General features: G+C 38.9%; 1 protein-coding gene across 1 annotated transcript in view; it reads left to right on the top strand.

The window, feature by feature from the left end:
* Window positions 1–16,899, top strand: part of LOC138664937 (fer-1-like protein 4) — a 355,430-nt gene that overhangs the window by 173,190 nt on the left and 165,341 nt on the right. The window contains exons 15-19 of the mRNA XM_069751990.1: window positions 1,392–1,759; window positions 1,918–2,026; window positions 8,324–8,513; window positions 10,096–10,216; window positions 14,045–14,145. Coding sequence (XP_069608091.1) covers window positions 1,392–1,759; window positions 1,918–2,026; window positions 8,324–8,513; window positions 10,096–10,216; window positions 14,045–14,145 — 889 coding nt within the window. The remainder of the gene's footprint in view (window positions 1–1,391; window positions 1,760–1,917; window positions 2,027–8,323; window positions 8,514–10,095; window positions 10,217–14,044; window positions 14,146–16,899) is intronic.

Raw genomic sequence — 16,899 nt, 5'->3', positions numbered from 1 at the left:
GGCACCATATCCCTGTTAAAAAATAATTAAAATAAAAAAGAGTTATATACTCACCCCCTGGGATCCACCAAAGCTCCGGCGATACGCGCGCGGCTGTCGCCATCTTCCGTTACCAGGATGCATTACGAAATTACCCAGATGACTTAGTGGTCTCGCGAGACTGGTAAGTCTTCTGAGTAATTTCGCAATGCATTGCCAGGAACGGAAGATGGCGGCCGGCGCGAGCGGCTCGGCGGACTACGGAGGGTGAGAATAGCAGGTTTTTTGTTTTTTAATTATTTTTAACATTACATTTTTTTACTATTGATGCCGCATAGGCAGCATCAATAGTAAAAAGTTGGGGACACACAGGGTTAATAGCAGTGGTTACAGAGTGCGTTACCCGCGGCATAACGCGGTCCGTTACCGTCGGCATTAACCCTTTCTGAGCGGTGACTGGAGGGGAGTATGCGGGCGCCGGGCACTGACTGCAGGGAGTAAGGAGCGGCCATTTTCTTCCGGACTGTGCCCGTGTCGCTGATTGGTCGTGGCTGTTTTGCCGCGACCAATCAGCGACTTGGATTTCCATGACAGACAGACAAATGAATATCCGTGACAGAAATACAGACAGAAGGACAGACAACAAAAAGACGGAAGTGACCCTTTGACAATTATATAGTAGATGACCAGATGACCAAAATGACAATATAACAATTATAGATTGCTGTCAATATTGATAAGTACGAGCAATTTTTGATCATAGAAATCTCTAATTCTAGTGTAGTCTATGATCATCCAAACATTTTAAGGGTCTCTGTCACCCAGTTTTCGCAACGCATTTGGAGAGCATTAGCGATGTATCACTTACTGGGCTGCTTTCTGTGGTTTTGATTAAATCTCTGTTTTATCTGCTGCAGAAATACCAGCTCTGTATAACCCCGCCCACACCACTGATTGGCCATTCAGTGTTGGGGGCATTGTTAAAAAAAGGTCATGAATATGGAGGACTACATGGCAGCAGATTTACTAGACCTCTAATGATAAGATCCTGATACTAAACTGTGAATTTATCAAAACTACAGCAAGCAACCCAGTATTTCACAAATCACTGGATTCAGGGTCTCTGTTATCACAACATACTGGCCTCAGATTAGGTGTAAAAAACCTGCTAACAGATTCCCCTTAAGCCTCTGATATTGAAGATCTGTAAGTTCTTGGTCCTGACCGCCACTGATCAAAACTAAGGATATTCCATCAATTTTCTAATACTGAAAAAACCCCTTTAAATCATCATAATGACTGAAACTGTCTAAACAAAACAAAATTACATGCCATTTCCAAACATTTATAATTAACTATTATGCATCAGCTTCGCAAATGTAGGTATTAAATCTACAATTTGTTATTTTTAGCTGGCTTTAATCCAACATTTGGCCCAGCTTGGGTCAACCTTTATGGCTCTCCACAAAATTACACCTTGAGAGATGTGCACAAGGATTTGAATGAAGGTCTTGGTGAAGGAATATTCTATCGAGGTCGTATTCTCATGGCTGTGACCCTAGAGATTTTTACCAACAATAATATCCAGGAAAAGAAACCACTTCAAGCTCTTAAAAATGCATTTAGTAAGCTGAAAATGAAAAAGAAAAGCAAAAAGTCAAAGGAAAAAGAGAAAGAAAGTGTGGCTGCTGAGAGTGCTGAAGGAGGAGAAGAGGAGGAGAACAAAGAGCAGCCTAATGCAGTCAAAGTAGAAGTGGATGACATTCTTCCCCTGCCAGAGGTACGTGAGAGGACAACGCTCAAACTTTAGGTTTTTCAAGATTCATCTTGATAGAGGACCCCAAAGGCCTAATGCTACTTCTGGCTAAGATTTGGTGTCTTATCAACTCATCGAACATAATGGTTCTGTCTAAATTGTTCATGTCCATTGTTCTGTAGAATGCACTGGGTGTTAAGGAAGAATTCCTTCTGTTTGGAGTACTATTCGAAGTGACAATGATTGACCCAACTATTGGGAATAAACCTGTGAAATTTGAAATTTCCATAGGTAAGTCTTTAGGCTTTTGCCAATAATCTGGCATTTTTTATATCAATTTAAAGAAATTCTTAGAGGTTGATGAAACTTTGAAAATTTGTGTTTCTGATCAAAGGATACAGTAGAACAACTCTACTAGACGAAATGTTCAGATCCACAATTATGTATCTGTGTCACTTAGGGTTAGATGATGTTAGAGCAAGCAGCTAAACCAAACCATTTACCTGTAACTAGAAGATACTGTCTTTAAAGGGTTTTCACTACTACTATATTTGATGCAAAAGCAACGAACATCGACTACGAAATCCAAGTATACCGTAATTAAAATGTAATTTTATTAAATAAATCAATTTAAAATTTGGAGCCGGTGGAAACAAAAACACAGAACAGAGGGACGCATACTACTTAAGGACCAGCAAAATGTAGATAAATCATGAATATATATGTGAAAGAAAATTATATATATATATTTATATATATATATATATATGTATATATATATATATATATATATGCATTTGTGTATAACCAACTCAGTAATAATGAATGATTTGTATATTATAATAAATTTAAATTTAATTTTACTACGCATGCATAAAATATATTATGTATAGTATGATGTAAACTCCATAATAACAGGAAAAAGTATATTAAAAAAAATGAAAAAAATTGAAAAATTATATATATTGAAAGAAATATATAGATATTAGTGCCAAAAGACAACACAAGGATTAAAAATATGGATATATACAAATAAAGTGGCAGTGTATATAGCAGTGTATATAAATAGTATCCACATAAGTGTGTTCATAGGCATTCGCCGAAACGCGCGTCGGGGTGGACGCATCCTCTGGACAGCCTGTCATCTTGTTATCCACTCCACAGGTACTTATTACTTTCAGCTTAAGACAACACTTTGAGACATATTTATCATCTTTTTATTAAAGGGTCCATCCGTATATATCAAGCGAATACTAATGTGGATGCCATTCTATTTGCACTGCCATATGCACTGCCACTTTATTTTCAGTATATCCACACTCTTTGCCTGTGTTGTCTCCTTGCACTAATTTTTCTAAATATTTTCATATAGATTGTCCTATAACAAAATTGACAACACCTAGTGATATTTTATCACCTTTATTAAGCGATTATATATACACATCATGTGAACACTTATGTGGATACCATGTATATACACTGTTATATGCACTGCCACTTTATTTGTATATATCCATATTTTTAATCCTTATGTTGTCTTTTGGCACTAATATCTATATATTTCTTTCAATATATATATTTTTTCAATTTTTTTCATTTTTTTCAATATACTTTTTCCTGTTGTTATGGAGTTGATATTATACTATATATAATATATTTTATGCATGCGTAGTAAAATTAAATTTAAATTTATTATAATATACTAATCATTCATTATTTCTGAGTTTGCTATACACAAATGCATATATATATATATATATATATATATATATATATATATATATATATAAAAAGTAAAATTGGAACAGCACAATAGCTCACCAGCGGGTGCCCGGCCTCCTGGGTAGAGTAGTCCAATCCTCCACCCAAAAATATATAAGTAGAAGCAAAAGAAGGCAGCACTCCAAATCCTTATCAAAGTGAAAACAGTGAGGTTTATTCAGCCCACATCTCTGTGCGACGTTTCGGCTCACACTGAGCCTTTTTCAAGCAGTGAGTGGTACCAATAGCAGTGTTTTTATAGTCATAATCTACAGACATTTACATAATTGCTCACAAAAAGTTATTACTTCATATATTATTATTCAAATGTGCATATAAATATATTCTTTGTGCAATCTTTAAAGTGCATAGTGCTGGTGTACAATACAATTATATATCCTCACACAGATTTTTGATTCTCTTATTCTGTATATCTTTCTATTCATTGTTTCATATATTCATCACGTGCTATTAATATTTCATATCTATAAGGTTACCTTCCCCTGCCGCCCACAGAGCGCACCACATGGAGGCCGCAGGACGCCATTATCGGCGTTCCCTTTTCCTTACTGCGCATGTCTCAGCGTCACAGCACTCAGTCACAGCCTGTTGGCCAATCCAAATTCCCCTATAATGACCTTTCACTTGCGCATGCGCACTCGGCTCCCATCCGTGCCGCAGCGCCATCTTGATTGTGGCTTACTCTTTACTTATATGTATTTTATTTATAGCAAGCCTGCTTTAATATTGCAGTACATATACTAATAGTAGCCTCCTCTTATGTTACACTGTACTCTTTGCTTGTAAACATTATGTGGCTTAATAATTTTGCACTCTGGTAACGCGGACATAACCTTCTTCAGGCTATCCCCGCCCACCAATGTCCCTTCAGCTAGATTCGTGGCCTGTTACAGCCAAAAGTCATCTCCAAACGATACATCAATGTGCTAGTAAGTTGCCAAATGTCCATGTATATATTTTACAGGCTATCAGACTTCACTATTTTTTATCATGCATTTCTTTTATTAAGGCTTTGTACTGGCCAACAGCAATGACAGAATTACAAAATTTTTTTTTATAAAAAATAATAATAATTTTAGACAATCCAAAAAAATAATACTAAATTATATCTAATCTCAGCCTCCATGTGGTTATGCTCCATACATCGACAGGTTGTGTTGTAACTCTTGATAGATGTGAGGATATATCTGGAAAAAATAAAATCACATTTAAAAATTGGAATAAAGTTATCATAGTAATTTTATCCAAATATTTAACTAGAAGTCCATATACATCCAACCATTAGTCATACTTTAAACGGAGCTAATACATATTTGGTTGAATCTTAAATTCCACATTAAGTCCTTTTGGTTTTAGAGTGTTCAATTCATAAATCCATTTTAGTTCTTGTTTTTTTAGAAGGGAGACTCTATCGCCTCCTCTTCTCTGAATGGGGATTTTATCTATTATTTGGAATTTTAGGTCCTTCTCCCTATGTCCTAATTCCGTAAAGTGTTTTGAAACCGGGAGGTCAAGTCGCTTTTTTCTAATTGAATGTCGGTGATTATTGATACGCATTTTAAGCTCACACGTCGTCTCCCCTACGTACCATAGTTTACATGGACATTCTAGTAGATAAATTACATGATCAGAATTACATGTTAAAAATTGCTTGATTGTATATGTTTTATTTGAATCTGGATGTTTGAATACAGAGCCTTTCAACATGTGGGCACAGTTCACACATGACAAACATGGGAAGCAACCCTTCTTACTTATCCCAGTGATTGTTGTCTGACAGCTATTTTTCAATGGACCAATATCGGACTTGACCACATGATCTTTAATACTTTTACCTCTGCGATATGAAAACAATGGGGGCTCCCTGAATTCTTTTATACTCGGTAAACAGTTTCCCAGCATTCCCCAATGTTTTCTAATTACTTCTGCTATTCTACCACTTTCTTCCGTATACGTCATCACGCATGGTATTCTACTCAAAGATTTTTTTGTTTTTTGTTCACCCCCCAATAATAATTCTCTCCTATCCTTTTTCTGGACCATATTTTTTGCTCTATTCATTATTTCCTTTGGGTAGCCCCTCGTCATAAATTTCCTTACCAGGGTATCCATAACACCATCTACCTCCTCATCTTTTTTGACAATCTTACGTACCCTTAGTAGTTGACTTAACGGGATTGATCTAATCATACTACGGGGGTGCTGGCTGTCATATGTCAATAAGTTATTTCTATCCGTTTCTTTTACAAACAGAGTGGTTATCAGTTCTCCATTAATTTGTCTCACCAAGACATCCAAGAACTGTATATCCTTCTTAGAAGAGATTAACATAAATTTAATGGTCTCATCAATTATGTTTAAATATTGATGAAAGTCCTCAAGTTCTTTTTCTGTACCACTCCATAGGAGGAAGACATCGTCTATGTATCTCCACCACACCAGTACATGCCGGAAGTGGTGGGACACATAGACGAGGTCCTCCTCCAGGACACTCATGACCAGGTTTGCGTACGCGGGGGCCATATTGGCCCCCATCGCTGTACCGCGTTTTTGTGTATAAAATGTATCTCCAAACAAGAAATAGCTCCGGTTTAGAATTATTTCCAATAGCTTTCTTATAAATGCTTTGCCTGTATTTGATATTTCAATAGTATCCAACTTTTTCTCAACAGCTTTAATCCCAGAAGTATGTTCGATTGAGGTGTAGAGTGAGGTGACATCAAATGATGCCATAATCACCTCCCCTCCCCAACTCAACCGACTCTAATTTATTCAAAAAGTCGGTAGTATCTTTAATATATGAACTTGCTTTTTTGGCAATGGGGTTGAGAATCCTATCCAAAAATATGCCTATCCGACTAAAGACTGAATCCACCCCTGACACTATTGGTCGTCCAGGCGGGTCGACCAAGGACTTATGGATCTTTGGGGTTATGTATAGCACTGGAGTCCTGGGGAATTCCAGACATAAATAGTCCATCAATTCCTGATCAATTATTTCATTTTCCCAAGCATCTTTCAAACAATTTTTTAACTCCTCCATTATGTTAAATTTAGGATCACTATCTAATTTCTGATATACATTCTCATCTCTAAGTTGTCTATTAATTTCTGCAATATATTTGGACCTGTCCATGATGACGACAGCACCCCCCTTATCTGCGGGTTTAATTATGATGTCGTCATCATGGACAAGTTCCTGCAATGCCTCATATTCCTCTTTTGTTATATTTGGTCGTTTAAATTTGCCAGAAACTCCATCTCTAATTTCCTCAATCTCACTTTTTACTACCTTTTCAAAGGCATCTATAATGGTAGAATTTACAGGTGGCATAAAATCACTGCTTTTCCTTAACCCCAAATTTTTAGCACTAAACTCGCTATTCCTTATTGTACTTGTCACATTCTTATCTTGAAACCATTCTCTGAGTTTGATTGTCCTAAAGAACCTTTCCATATCAACACGTAGGTCAAACCACTTTGTATGTGAACAGGGGGAAAAAGATAGTCCTCTGCTAAGGATGGAAACCTGTGGGGGGGGTTAGTACCTTGTCTGATATATTAATCACAAGTTCTAATCCTTCTTCCTGGATGTTGCTTGTCGCTGCGGCTGTGACCTGTTCTTCCCTGGTTTTCTTTTGGTACCGGCGGTGACGTTTACCTCCTCTCCTCTTGCGCTTGACTGTCCTTCCATTGTACTGTCCTGGTCTATAGGGAACAATGTTATTATTGGTCAATGATATATTATAGCCCCTTTCATATTTGTCCACACAACCACCTTTCTTTTTCCAAGTAGGTTTACTATTCTCCTTCTGCCATGTATATATCTGTCCACTTTCATAATCCTCCAAATCTCTATTCCACTTTCTTCTTTTAATTTCTTCCAAATCATTACGCAACTTGACACTCTCCTTATCCACTTTGTCTTTAAATGCATTCCACTCTTCCAATGTTACCAATGCCTTTATCTTGCACTCAGATTCTCCAATATTTAATTGTAACTTTTTAGTCTCTACTTGTAAAAAGTCAATATTTAATAAAATAGTGTCCATTGCATATTTATTGGAAATCATCATAAAGCGGGAGCAATATGCCGCATTGCCTTGGAAAAGATTAGGACGTATATTTGATCTCAATCCCCTAGGGATATTTGGGTTTCGTAGTCGGTGTTCTCTTTGCTTTTGAATTATTGCTTCCGATATACCCTATTCTACTCCATGATATACACACAATAATTTATACATGGTGATTTTGTGTCATATATTTAACACTTATGCAATTACTTTATTTTGTGTTTATTTTTTGAGAATTTCTTTGAAATTACTACCGTATATTTGATGACCTATCATAAGGATAGGTCATTGGCATCAGATCAGTGGGGGGTCAAACACCCGACACCACAACCGATCAGCTGCCAGCAGGTCCAGCAGTGGCCGGATGTAAGCGGTATATGGAGCAGAGCAGCACAGCTCCATCACATTGATGGTTACTGAAATGTAACACAGATCAGCTCCTATTATTAAAGTAGGAGTTAATCTGCGGTACTCTGATTATGCACTGTTTGCATCCAGCAGCTACCAGAGATGGTGGCAAATGATAGGAAGCGAAGGAGTGGCAGGTATTAGACCCCAACCGATCTTATATTGACCAGCTATCCTGAGAATAGGCCATCTCTATTATAGGAGGGTTGGAAAACCCTTTTCCTTCTGTGGTTGACCCTTAAATTCAGCATTTTATAAGAATATGTACCTATAGTGTAGATTTTATTATGTCTACCTAATTCATTTTTCTACTCCTACTATATAGGAAACTATGGAAAAACAGCAGAAATAATCACAAAACCATCTAAAAAGAAAGGTGATGCAGTCCCGGAAGAGCGTCAGGGTCTGCTTGATGCAGGTTCAGAAGATGAACTTGAGGACGACCCAATTAATACTGAGCAAAGTTTCAAGTCGTTATCCCCTCCTAAGAAGCCAGAACGTACAGAACCAGACGAGTAATATAAGCTTAAAATTCCTGATATACTAACCCGGAAAAATTCTTCATCTTCCCCTCCCCCCATGCAAATGCACGCTCAGCTCATCTGAGAATGCATGGGTACTAAATTTGGAGAGACATTTACATTTTCACGTGACATCTCTAGCAGTCTTAACTTCCTTGACAAAAAAGTATAGGGTGTAAAAACTCAACGTCTCCAATCCTTTACCCCCAACATCATCTGTTTGGGAGAGTTGGAAGTGGGGATCCACATAAGATAGTCGACCAATCTCTTAGATATTAGTGGATTTCAACAACTTTTCTCCATTGCGTACACGCACTTGTTGTACCTGTAAGAAACCATTTCATAATAGGGAACTGCAGGGTATTTGCATAGGATTACTGACTGGGGTCCGGAAAACTTTCTGCCGCGATAATTATATTTTTATTATGTAGCTGGAGTTCTCATTGAATCTAAAAAAATGGACAAATATGTCTGGTTTGAGCATAGTAACAACTGTTATTAAAAAGCAAATGTGTAGAAACTGTTTAGCTATGCGTTGGTATCTAAAATATCAAAATGGGAACTTAACCCCTTCATGACCTTGAACGTAGAGATCATAATTTCTGGTACACATAACTGTGCTGAAGCCCTGCTATGTGTAGCACAGGCAATTGAATGATCGCTGCTTCCAGTCTCCTAAGAGAACTATTGAAGTCAGTAAAAAAAAGTGTAAAAAATATTAAAAATAAAAAAACCACAAAACTTCAAAACCCTCCCCTTGTGCCCCATTCAAAATAAAACAATAAAAAGCTCACACATATATGTTATCGCTGCTTCCAGAAATATCAAAATATAAAGAAAATTTATCAGATCGGTAAATTGCAGAACAGGAAAAAAAATCGAAACTACATTTTTTTGGCTGCCAAAACATTGCAATGAAATGCTATAACAGGTGATCAAAAGATCATGTCTACCCCAAGATGGTATTAATAAAAACATCAGCTCGGCATGCAAAAAATAAGCCATAACTTAGCCTCAGATCCTGAAAAATAGAGATGCTACGGGTCTCGGAAAATGGCGACATATGCAATTTTTTTTTCTTATAAATTTTTGATTTTTTTGGCCACTTAAATAGAAAAGAACTTATGCATGTTTGGTGTCTGTGCACTCATGCTGACCTAGGGAATCATATTTCCAGGTCAGATTTAGCATTTAGTGAACATGAAGGGGTTAACCATCCCACTATTTTTGGTATACCACTCATATGCAAACCTGTGTATAAAGTTAACTACGTTATGTGCACCAAGGTTGCGTCATAATTTGTTCCATGGCAATTGACTATATACAGTACATACCTTGTGTATATTCTACTCTTGCAGATATATGTTACTATTACCTCTACACGTGGTCCCTATAAGGAGGTGTAAGCCAGCTCAATAGTAGGGCTGTAGGATAGTAAGTAGCGTTCGGGTGGTATTTATGGATAGTGTTACATTGTGGTATAAGCAGTAAACCATCCACTAATGCGATTACTTGTGAATCTAGGCAATATATCATATAAATCAGGTTACTGAATAGTTTACTTGTCTGTTTGCAGTTCTTACTCTTATATCCGAATGGACAATGACAGACTTTGCTTACATGTGTGGAGCTACTGGGAGGACCACAGCTGGAGGTTGTACAATAGCAACTGGATAGTAAAGATTGCTGAGCGTCTGGTAAGGAAAACAAATTCCCAGAATCACACCCTCCTTTATACACTTCAATCTGTGAACTGAACTGCTTATATAAAGAAGAAACTATTAGGCCGGGGGTCACACTAGAGAGGAATACGGACGAGGGAGAGGCGCAAAAACAACGCATTGCACACGGGCCAATGTTTCTCTGTGGGGCAGCCGTATATATTTCTTGGCCGTATTTTACGGGCTGAGAAGCGTATTCCTCCAAAAATCCGCCAATGAAAGTCTATGGGGGCGAGAAAAATACGGATTACACACGGACCATGCATGTGACTTGCGAGAAATACGCAGCGGTGTTCTATAGAAAAGCCGGCAATTCAGTGCGGTGCACAGTAAAATCACACTGACAGGTTACAATGGAATAGATTAAATAAATGTCTAGACATAGAATATATATATTTACAGTTACAAATCACAGCCAATTTGATTGGTTGAAAGCAGGAAGCTCTATATTATTATGTTTAGTGATTGATATGTATATCACCAGGGCTGCCACTAGGAATTTCAGGGCCCCATACTGGCAAAATTTTCAGGGCCCCCATAAGACTCCGCCCAGGCTCCACCCCAGCCCCGCCTCCACCCCTTGAACTGTCCACAGCCCCACTGCTGTCTCTTGGCAAAACTCCACTTCTCACAAATCACACATTAACAGTTCCCATCACCAGATCAAACACATAGCCAGCAGCTTTTCTTTTGGCCAAAAGGTTTTTTTTAATCTGAGACGACAACAAGGTAGTCTCTTTTGGCCGGGCCCTACTCTGCTCTAACCTATTAAACATTTGTTAAAATATGCAATACAATTTAGGTGTATTTTTATTTATTTTTCAATTTTTCAAATGACCAATAATACCACATACAAGGGACAAATACCACAACACCATGACCAGACACCATATTATCACCACATAGTGACCTATATACATACAAGGAACAAATACTAACACAACATGTACAGACCACATATTACCACCACACAGTGACCGAATAATAGCACATACAAGGAACAAATACCGCTACACCATGGCCGGACAACATATTACCACCACATTGTGACTGAATAGTACAATACTGATCATTAATTAAAAAAAATACTATCACCATAAGTGCCATTATACACAGGAGATCTGTACTTAGTATGCAGTGTTTGTACAGGTAATACAGTGGTCACCGATGCCATTATACACAGGAGCTCTTTATATAGTGTCAGTGTACAGGTAATACAGGGATCACCAGTGACATTATACACAGGAGCTCTGTATATAGGGTACAGTGTACATGCAATACAGCGATCACTAGTGACATTATACACAGGAGCTCTGTATATAGTGTATAGTGTACAGATAATATAGTGATCACCAGTGACATTATACACAGGAGCTCTGTATACAGTATACAGTGTATGGTGTCAGTGTACAGGTAACATACTCACCAGTGACGTCTCTAGCTAAAGTCCTTCATCTTTGCGTTTCTTTTTAATCCAGCGCAGACCGCTATCACTTCTTTCTGCCAGGACTCGTCTCTGCATAAAATAACACAGTTGTCTAGAGCACCGCTTCCAGAGCACATTACACATCTGACTATAGACGTTCACCCACCATTAATATATAATTGGTTATTATGCAACCCACCATTCCAAATATAAATTATAATCCGCCACTGTGCCCCCACTATCTGTATATAGCCATTTTCCCCATTTAATATATAAATTAATTAGCACATGTATTCTTTCTCCAAATTTATTACCAGTCACTTTATCCTCAACGACCCCACTATTTACCTCCCGCTCTAACCCTTACCCCAATTCATTACAGTTACATGCCCCTTCTGCCTCAATTCATTGCCATGTCTTCTCTCTCTCCCACCCTCTATTCATTATCAATTGCTCTTCCCCACCCTCAAAATTCATTATTTGCTCTCCCCACCTTCAATACACCATTTGCTCTTCCCACCCCCACCTTCAATTCAATTGCTGTCCACGTCCCTCACACTCACTTCATGTGCAGTCCCCATCACCCCCACTTCATCATTTAGTCCCCTATCCCCGTCACTTCATCTGCAGTCCCCCTTACTTCATCATTTGCAACCCCCTATCATTTCATCATGTGCAGAACCCCCTCAAACACACTTCATCATCTGCAGTCCCTATCACTCCCACATCATTTCCTGTCCCCAACACCCCCACATCAGCATTTGCAGTCCCCATCACCCCCACATCATCATTTGCAGTCCACATCACCCTCACATCATTTGCAGTCCCCTACCCCCCCTTCACTTCATCTGCAGTCCCACTTACTTCATCATTTGCAGCCCCCTATCATTTCATGTGCAGTACCCCCTCAAATACACTTCATCATTTGCAGCCCCCTATTATTGCATCATGTGCAGTACCCCCTTCAACACACTCCATCATCTGCAGTCTCACTCCCCCCACCTCACCTATTTAAAAAAACAAAAATGTTTTTTATACTTACCTCAGTCGTTCCCGGGCTGGCTAGTGTTTTCAGCAGTGAAGCAGCAGCTAGAATGTATGGGCTGCTGAAAGGACCTGACAGGAACCCATACATTCTAGCACATTCACTACTGAGACGGCTAGAATGTATGGGCTGTAGTCAGGACCTGCAGGGAGCTCATACATTCTAGCTACAGCCGAGCAGGAGCTGTGCAGCCGACTAGGTGAGACGGCCATGGACAGCTCCAAGAAGGCTCCCGGGCCCCAGTGCCGATGTGTGCGCCGCAGTGCAGAGTATTTTAGTGCAAGATGGGGCCCGATCAGGCGAAGCACAACGGTGGGGCCCTGGATCTGCGGGCCCCTCTGTGTACTGCTGCTGACCGGGCCCCATACAGCAGTAACGGCTGTAATGCCCTGATGGCGGCCCTGTATATCACTCAATATACATAGTGAGCATGTTGGTCTAGCAAACACATTTCAGTCAGGTGTCCTTAGACATTGTCATGTTAAAGAAAAAAAGACATCTGTCTGAATCGTTTTTGCTAGCCAGGTCTCGGCCCTGGATTTGCACCTTTTTTAATTTTTGTTACAATAAAGAGTATTTTTTTAATGAAGATTCAGATGCTGGAACCCCTTTTCCTTACATTATGTGATTTTCCTTGTGGCACAGCATGTTCCACTGCATTGTTCCTTCATAATTGGGTGAGCTGATCCTTCCTATTTTTTTATACACATTAGAAAGTTTTGTTATCCCCCTGTTATAAGCATGTATGTTCCATGCTGCCGAGTGCACTCTTCTAATGTCTGATGTCATGGAGACAAGGACTGGGCAGTTATATTTCTGCTAAAAGGCGCTGTCCACAATCCCTTTTCAATCCGTTTGTTTGCTCCTAGTGAAATAATAACACTAAGGCTGCCGTCACACTAGCAGGATTTGGTCAGTATTTTACATCAGTATTTGGAAGCCAAAACCAGGAGTGGGTGATAAATGCAGAAGTGGTGCATATGTTTCTATTATACTTTTCCTCTAATTGTTCCACTCCTGGTTTTGGCTTAGAAATACTGATGTAAAATACTGACCAAATACTGAACATGTGAATGTGGCCCCAGTATTATTATTTTATTAGGACCAAAAAGGGTTGTCTGTGTAGTGGACATCCCCTTTAACATCCCGAGAGAAAAAGCACTGGGCCGTTGAAATGTTACTGCCCAATACTTGTCTACCTGACATCTGGGATTGCAATAGTCAAGTGGCCTGCATACGCATTAGGGATGGCCAGCGTCACCAAAATCATCAGGTTCACCCGACATACAGCTAATATGTATGGTCAAGTTACGTTTGTAACCATTCCTTGCAGGAAAATGGACTTGATGAGGTAGAGAAGTTGACAAGAAGACCAAAGTCAAATCCAGAAATTCGTCTAAAACAAGTTTTTGAAGAATTTGTTGCTGGTTGCAAGTACATGATTTTGTATTTTTATGAAAATGCCTAAATTGTAGATTTTACCCTGTTTTATGTACATTAGACTTTACCAAACAGTAACTAGTAACCAATATGAAAAAAATATCATAGCAAAATTATATTGCTGCCCTAACACTTCATAATGTAAAAGTAACCCTGAATCCATTATTTCTCACCCATGTGTTGGCACCTTTAAAATTGTTCCTGAAAAAGAAGTATTCCAGAAAGTTACTGCAATTACACATGGTTTGTTATACACATGTTTATTTTCTTCATGTGTATTGGAACGACACAAAAAAATGCGAAAAAAGGTTAATGGAGCATCATTTTATGGCAAACCCCACCCCCCCTCCCCCCAAAGGCCAGACAAGATTGTTGGGTAAACAACGTTTTCACTATGTTGCCACAACTCTGTTTTTGGTTGTCCTGGGACCAGGGGCTCCTTTCTTGCCCCTAATGCGTGGGGAACCCTAGCACACCCTGTTCCCTGAATTACTTCTGATGGTGAAGATGCCGGGGCCACGTACCTTGCCTTAGCCCCTGAATCAGTCTGTACCCTTCCCGCACCCAGGGAAGAGGGGAGTAGCAGTGTACCATAATACACCAAGCAGAATAACAAGGCAATACGAACAGAGATAAAGGAAAATACCGATCATATATATACTCACACAAACAACATAGGGATGCACCAAGGAGTGGAAGATGGGGTAAAACCAAAGTAGAAGAAGAAGGGGAATTAGCACACACCCAAAACCTAGCAACAGTCACACATAAATCAACCAAAGGCTTTCTCAAATAACAACCACCAACCAAAAGCATCCAGCTGTGCAGCAAAAGCTAACTCTGACAATGAGTGCTTGCCACGGCCCAGATTATATAGGAAATGGGAGTGGCTGACAGTGCACAGCTGAGAGCTTTAATGCAGAAAAGCTTCCAAGAACACTCAACTGAGCACTGCTAAAAGAAACCTGCACCATTTAATATGAAGGGGAACTGCTTTTAATCATTGCAGAAATAGGAGAAATCAGATGCTGCAGTCTTTTGGCCCCTTTCTGTCGTGGTAAACCCATGATGCATGTGATGCTAGTTCAAACTCAGCTGTAGCAAGTAACAGGTGTGGGCAATATGAAAATCACACCTGAAACCAGATAAAAAGTGGAGAAATTGACTAATTATTTGCATTGTGTGTCTGTGTGTGCCATACTAAGTATGGAGAACAGAAAGAGAAGAACACAACTGTCTGAAGACTTGTGAACCATAATTGTTGAAAAATATCAGCAATCTCAAGGTTACAAGTCCATCTCCAGAGATGTTGATGTTTCTTTGTCGACGGTGTGTAACATAATCAAGAAGTTTACAACCCATGGCACTGTAGCTAATCTCCTTGGATGTGGACCTCAGAGAAAAATAGATGAAAGGTCGCAACACAAGATAGTCCAAATGGTGGATATAATTAGCCCCAATCAAGTTCCAAAGAAATTCAAACTATCCTGCAGGTTCAGGAAGCATCAGTGTCAGTGCAAACTATCTGTTGACATTTGAATGAAATACAATGCTATGGCAGGGGACCCAGAATGACCCCACTGCTGACACACAGACACAATAAAGCTAGACTGCAGTTTTCAAAAATGTACGTGAGTAATCCAAAATCCTTTTGGGAAAGTGTCTTGTAGACAGATGACACCAAGATAGAGCTTTTTGGTAAAGCACATCATGCTACTGTTTACCAAAAATGGAATGAGGCCTACAAAGACAAGAACACAGTACCTACAGTCAAATATGGTGGAGTTTCAAAGATGCTTTGGGGTTGTTTTGCTGCCTCTGACACTGGATGTCTTGACTTTGTGCAATGCATTATGAAATCTGAAGATTACCAAAGGACTTTGGGTTGCAATGTCGTGCTCAGTGTCAGAAAGCTGGGTTTGTGTCCTAGGTCATGGGTCTTCCAGCAGGACAATAACACCAAATAAACTTCAAGAAGCACCCAGAAATTAATGGAAACAAAGCACGGGAGAGTTCTGAAGTGGCCACTAATGAGTCCAGATCTAAATCCCATTGAAAACCTGTGGAGAGATCTTACAATTGCTGTTGAGAGAAGGCACTCTTCAAATATGAGAGACCTGGAGCAGTTTCCAAAAGAAGAGTGGTCCAAAATTCCATATGAGAGGAGGAAGAATCTTGTTGATAGTTATAGAAAGCAACTGTAGCTATTTATTCCAAAGGGTGTGCAACCAAATATTAAGTTGAGGGCGACGACAATTTTGTTTAGGTTGAGGGTTTTGTATCAAATGTTGTCCAATTTGCCTTTTTTTTCTCTGTTTTTTTTTGTTCCAATACCCACAAAAGAATAAACATGTGTATATCAAAATATGTGTAACTGTAATAATTTTCTGGGTGCAAATCTCCCTCTGCTGTTGCTATGGTTGCATTTTGTTAGGAAATAAACACTAATATAATCAGTACAATACTGGACAAATGTAGTCACCAATATCATTTTAATGATTTATATCATGATATCATTATATATTTTACTGCACAGTAACAAAAGAAGAAGAGAGACGAATACATTCATATTCCTTCTACACATTATGAATCTAGAAACATTTAAAAGGTCACAATTTATTTATTAACAAATTTCGTTTTACAAACTGCATACATTATTTCATATACAGTGGGGCAAAAAAGTATTTAGTCAGTCAGCAATAGTGCAAGTTCCACCACTTAAAAAGATGAGAGGCGTCTGTAATTTAC

Source organism: Ranitomeya imitator, chromosome 2 (assembly GCF_032444005.1).
Source record: "Ranitomeya imitator isolate aRanImi1 chromosome 2, aRanImi1.pri, whole genome shotgun sequence".
NCBI lineage: Eukaryota > Metazoa > Chordata > Amphibia > Anura > Dendrobatidae > Ranitomeya > Ranitomeya imitator.
This window is presented reverse-complemented; position numbering and strand designations above follow the sequence as displayed.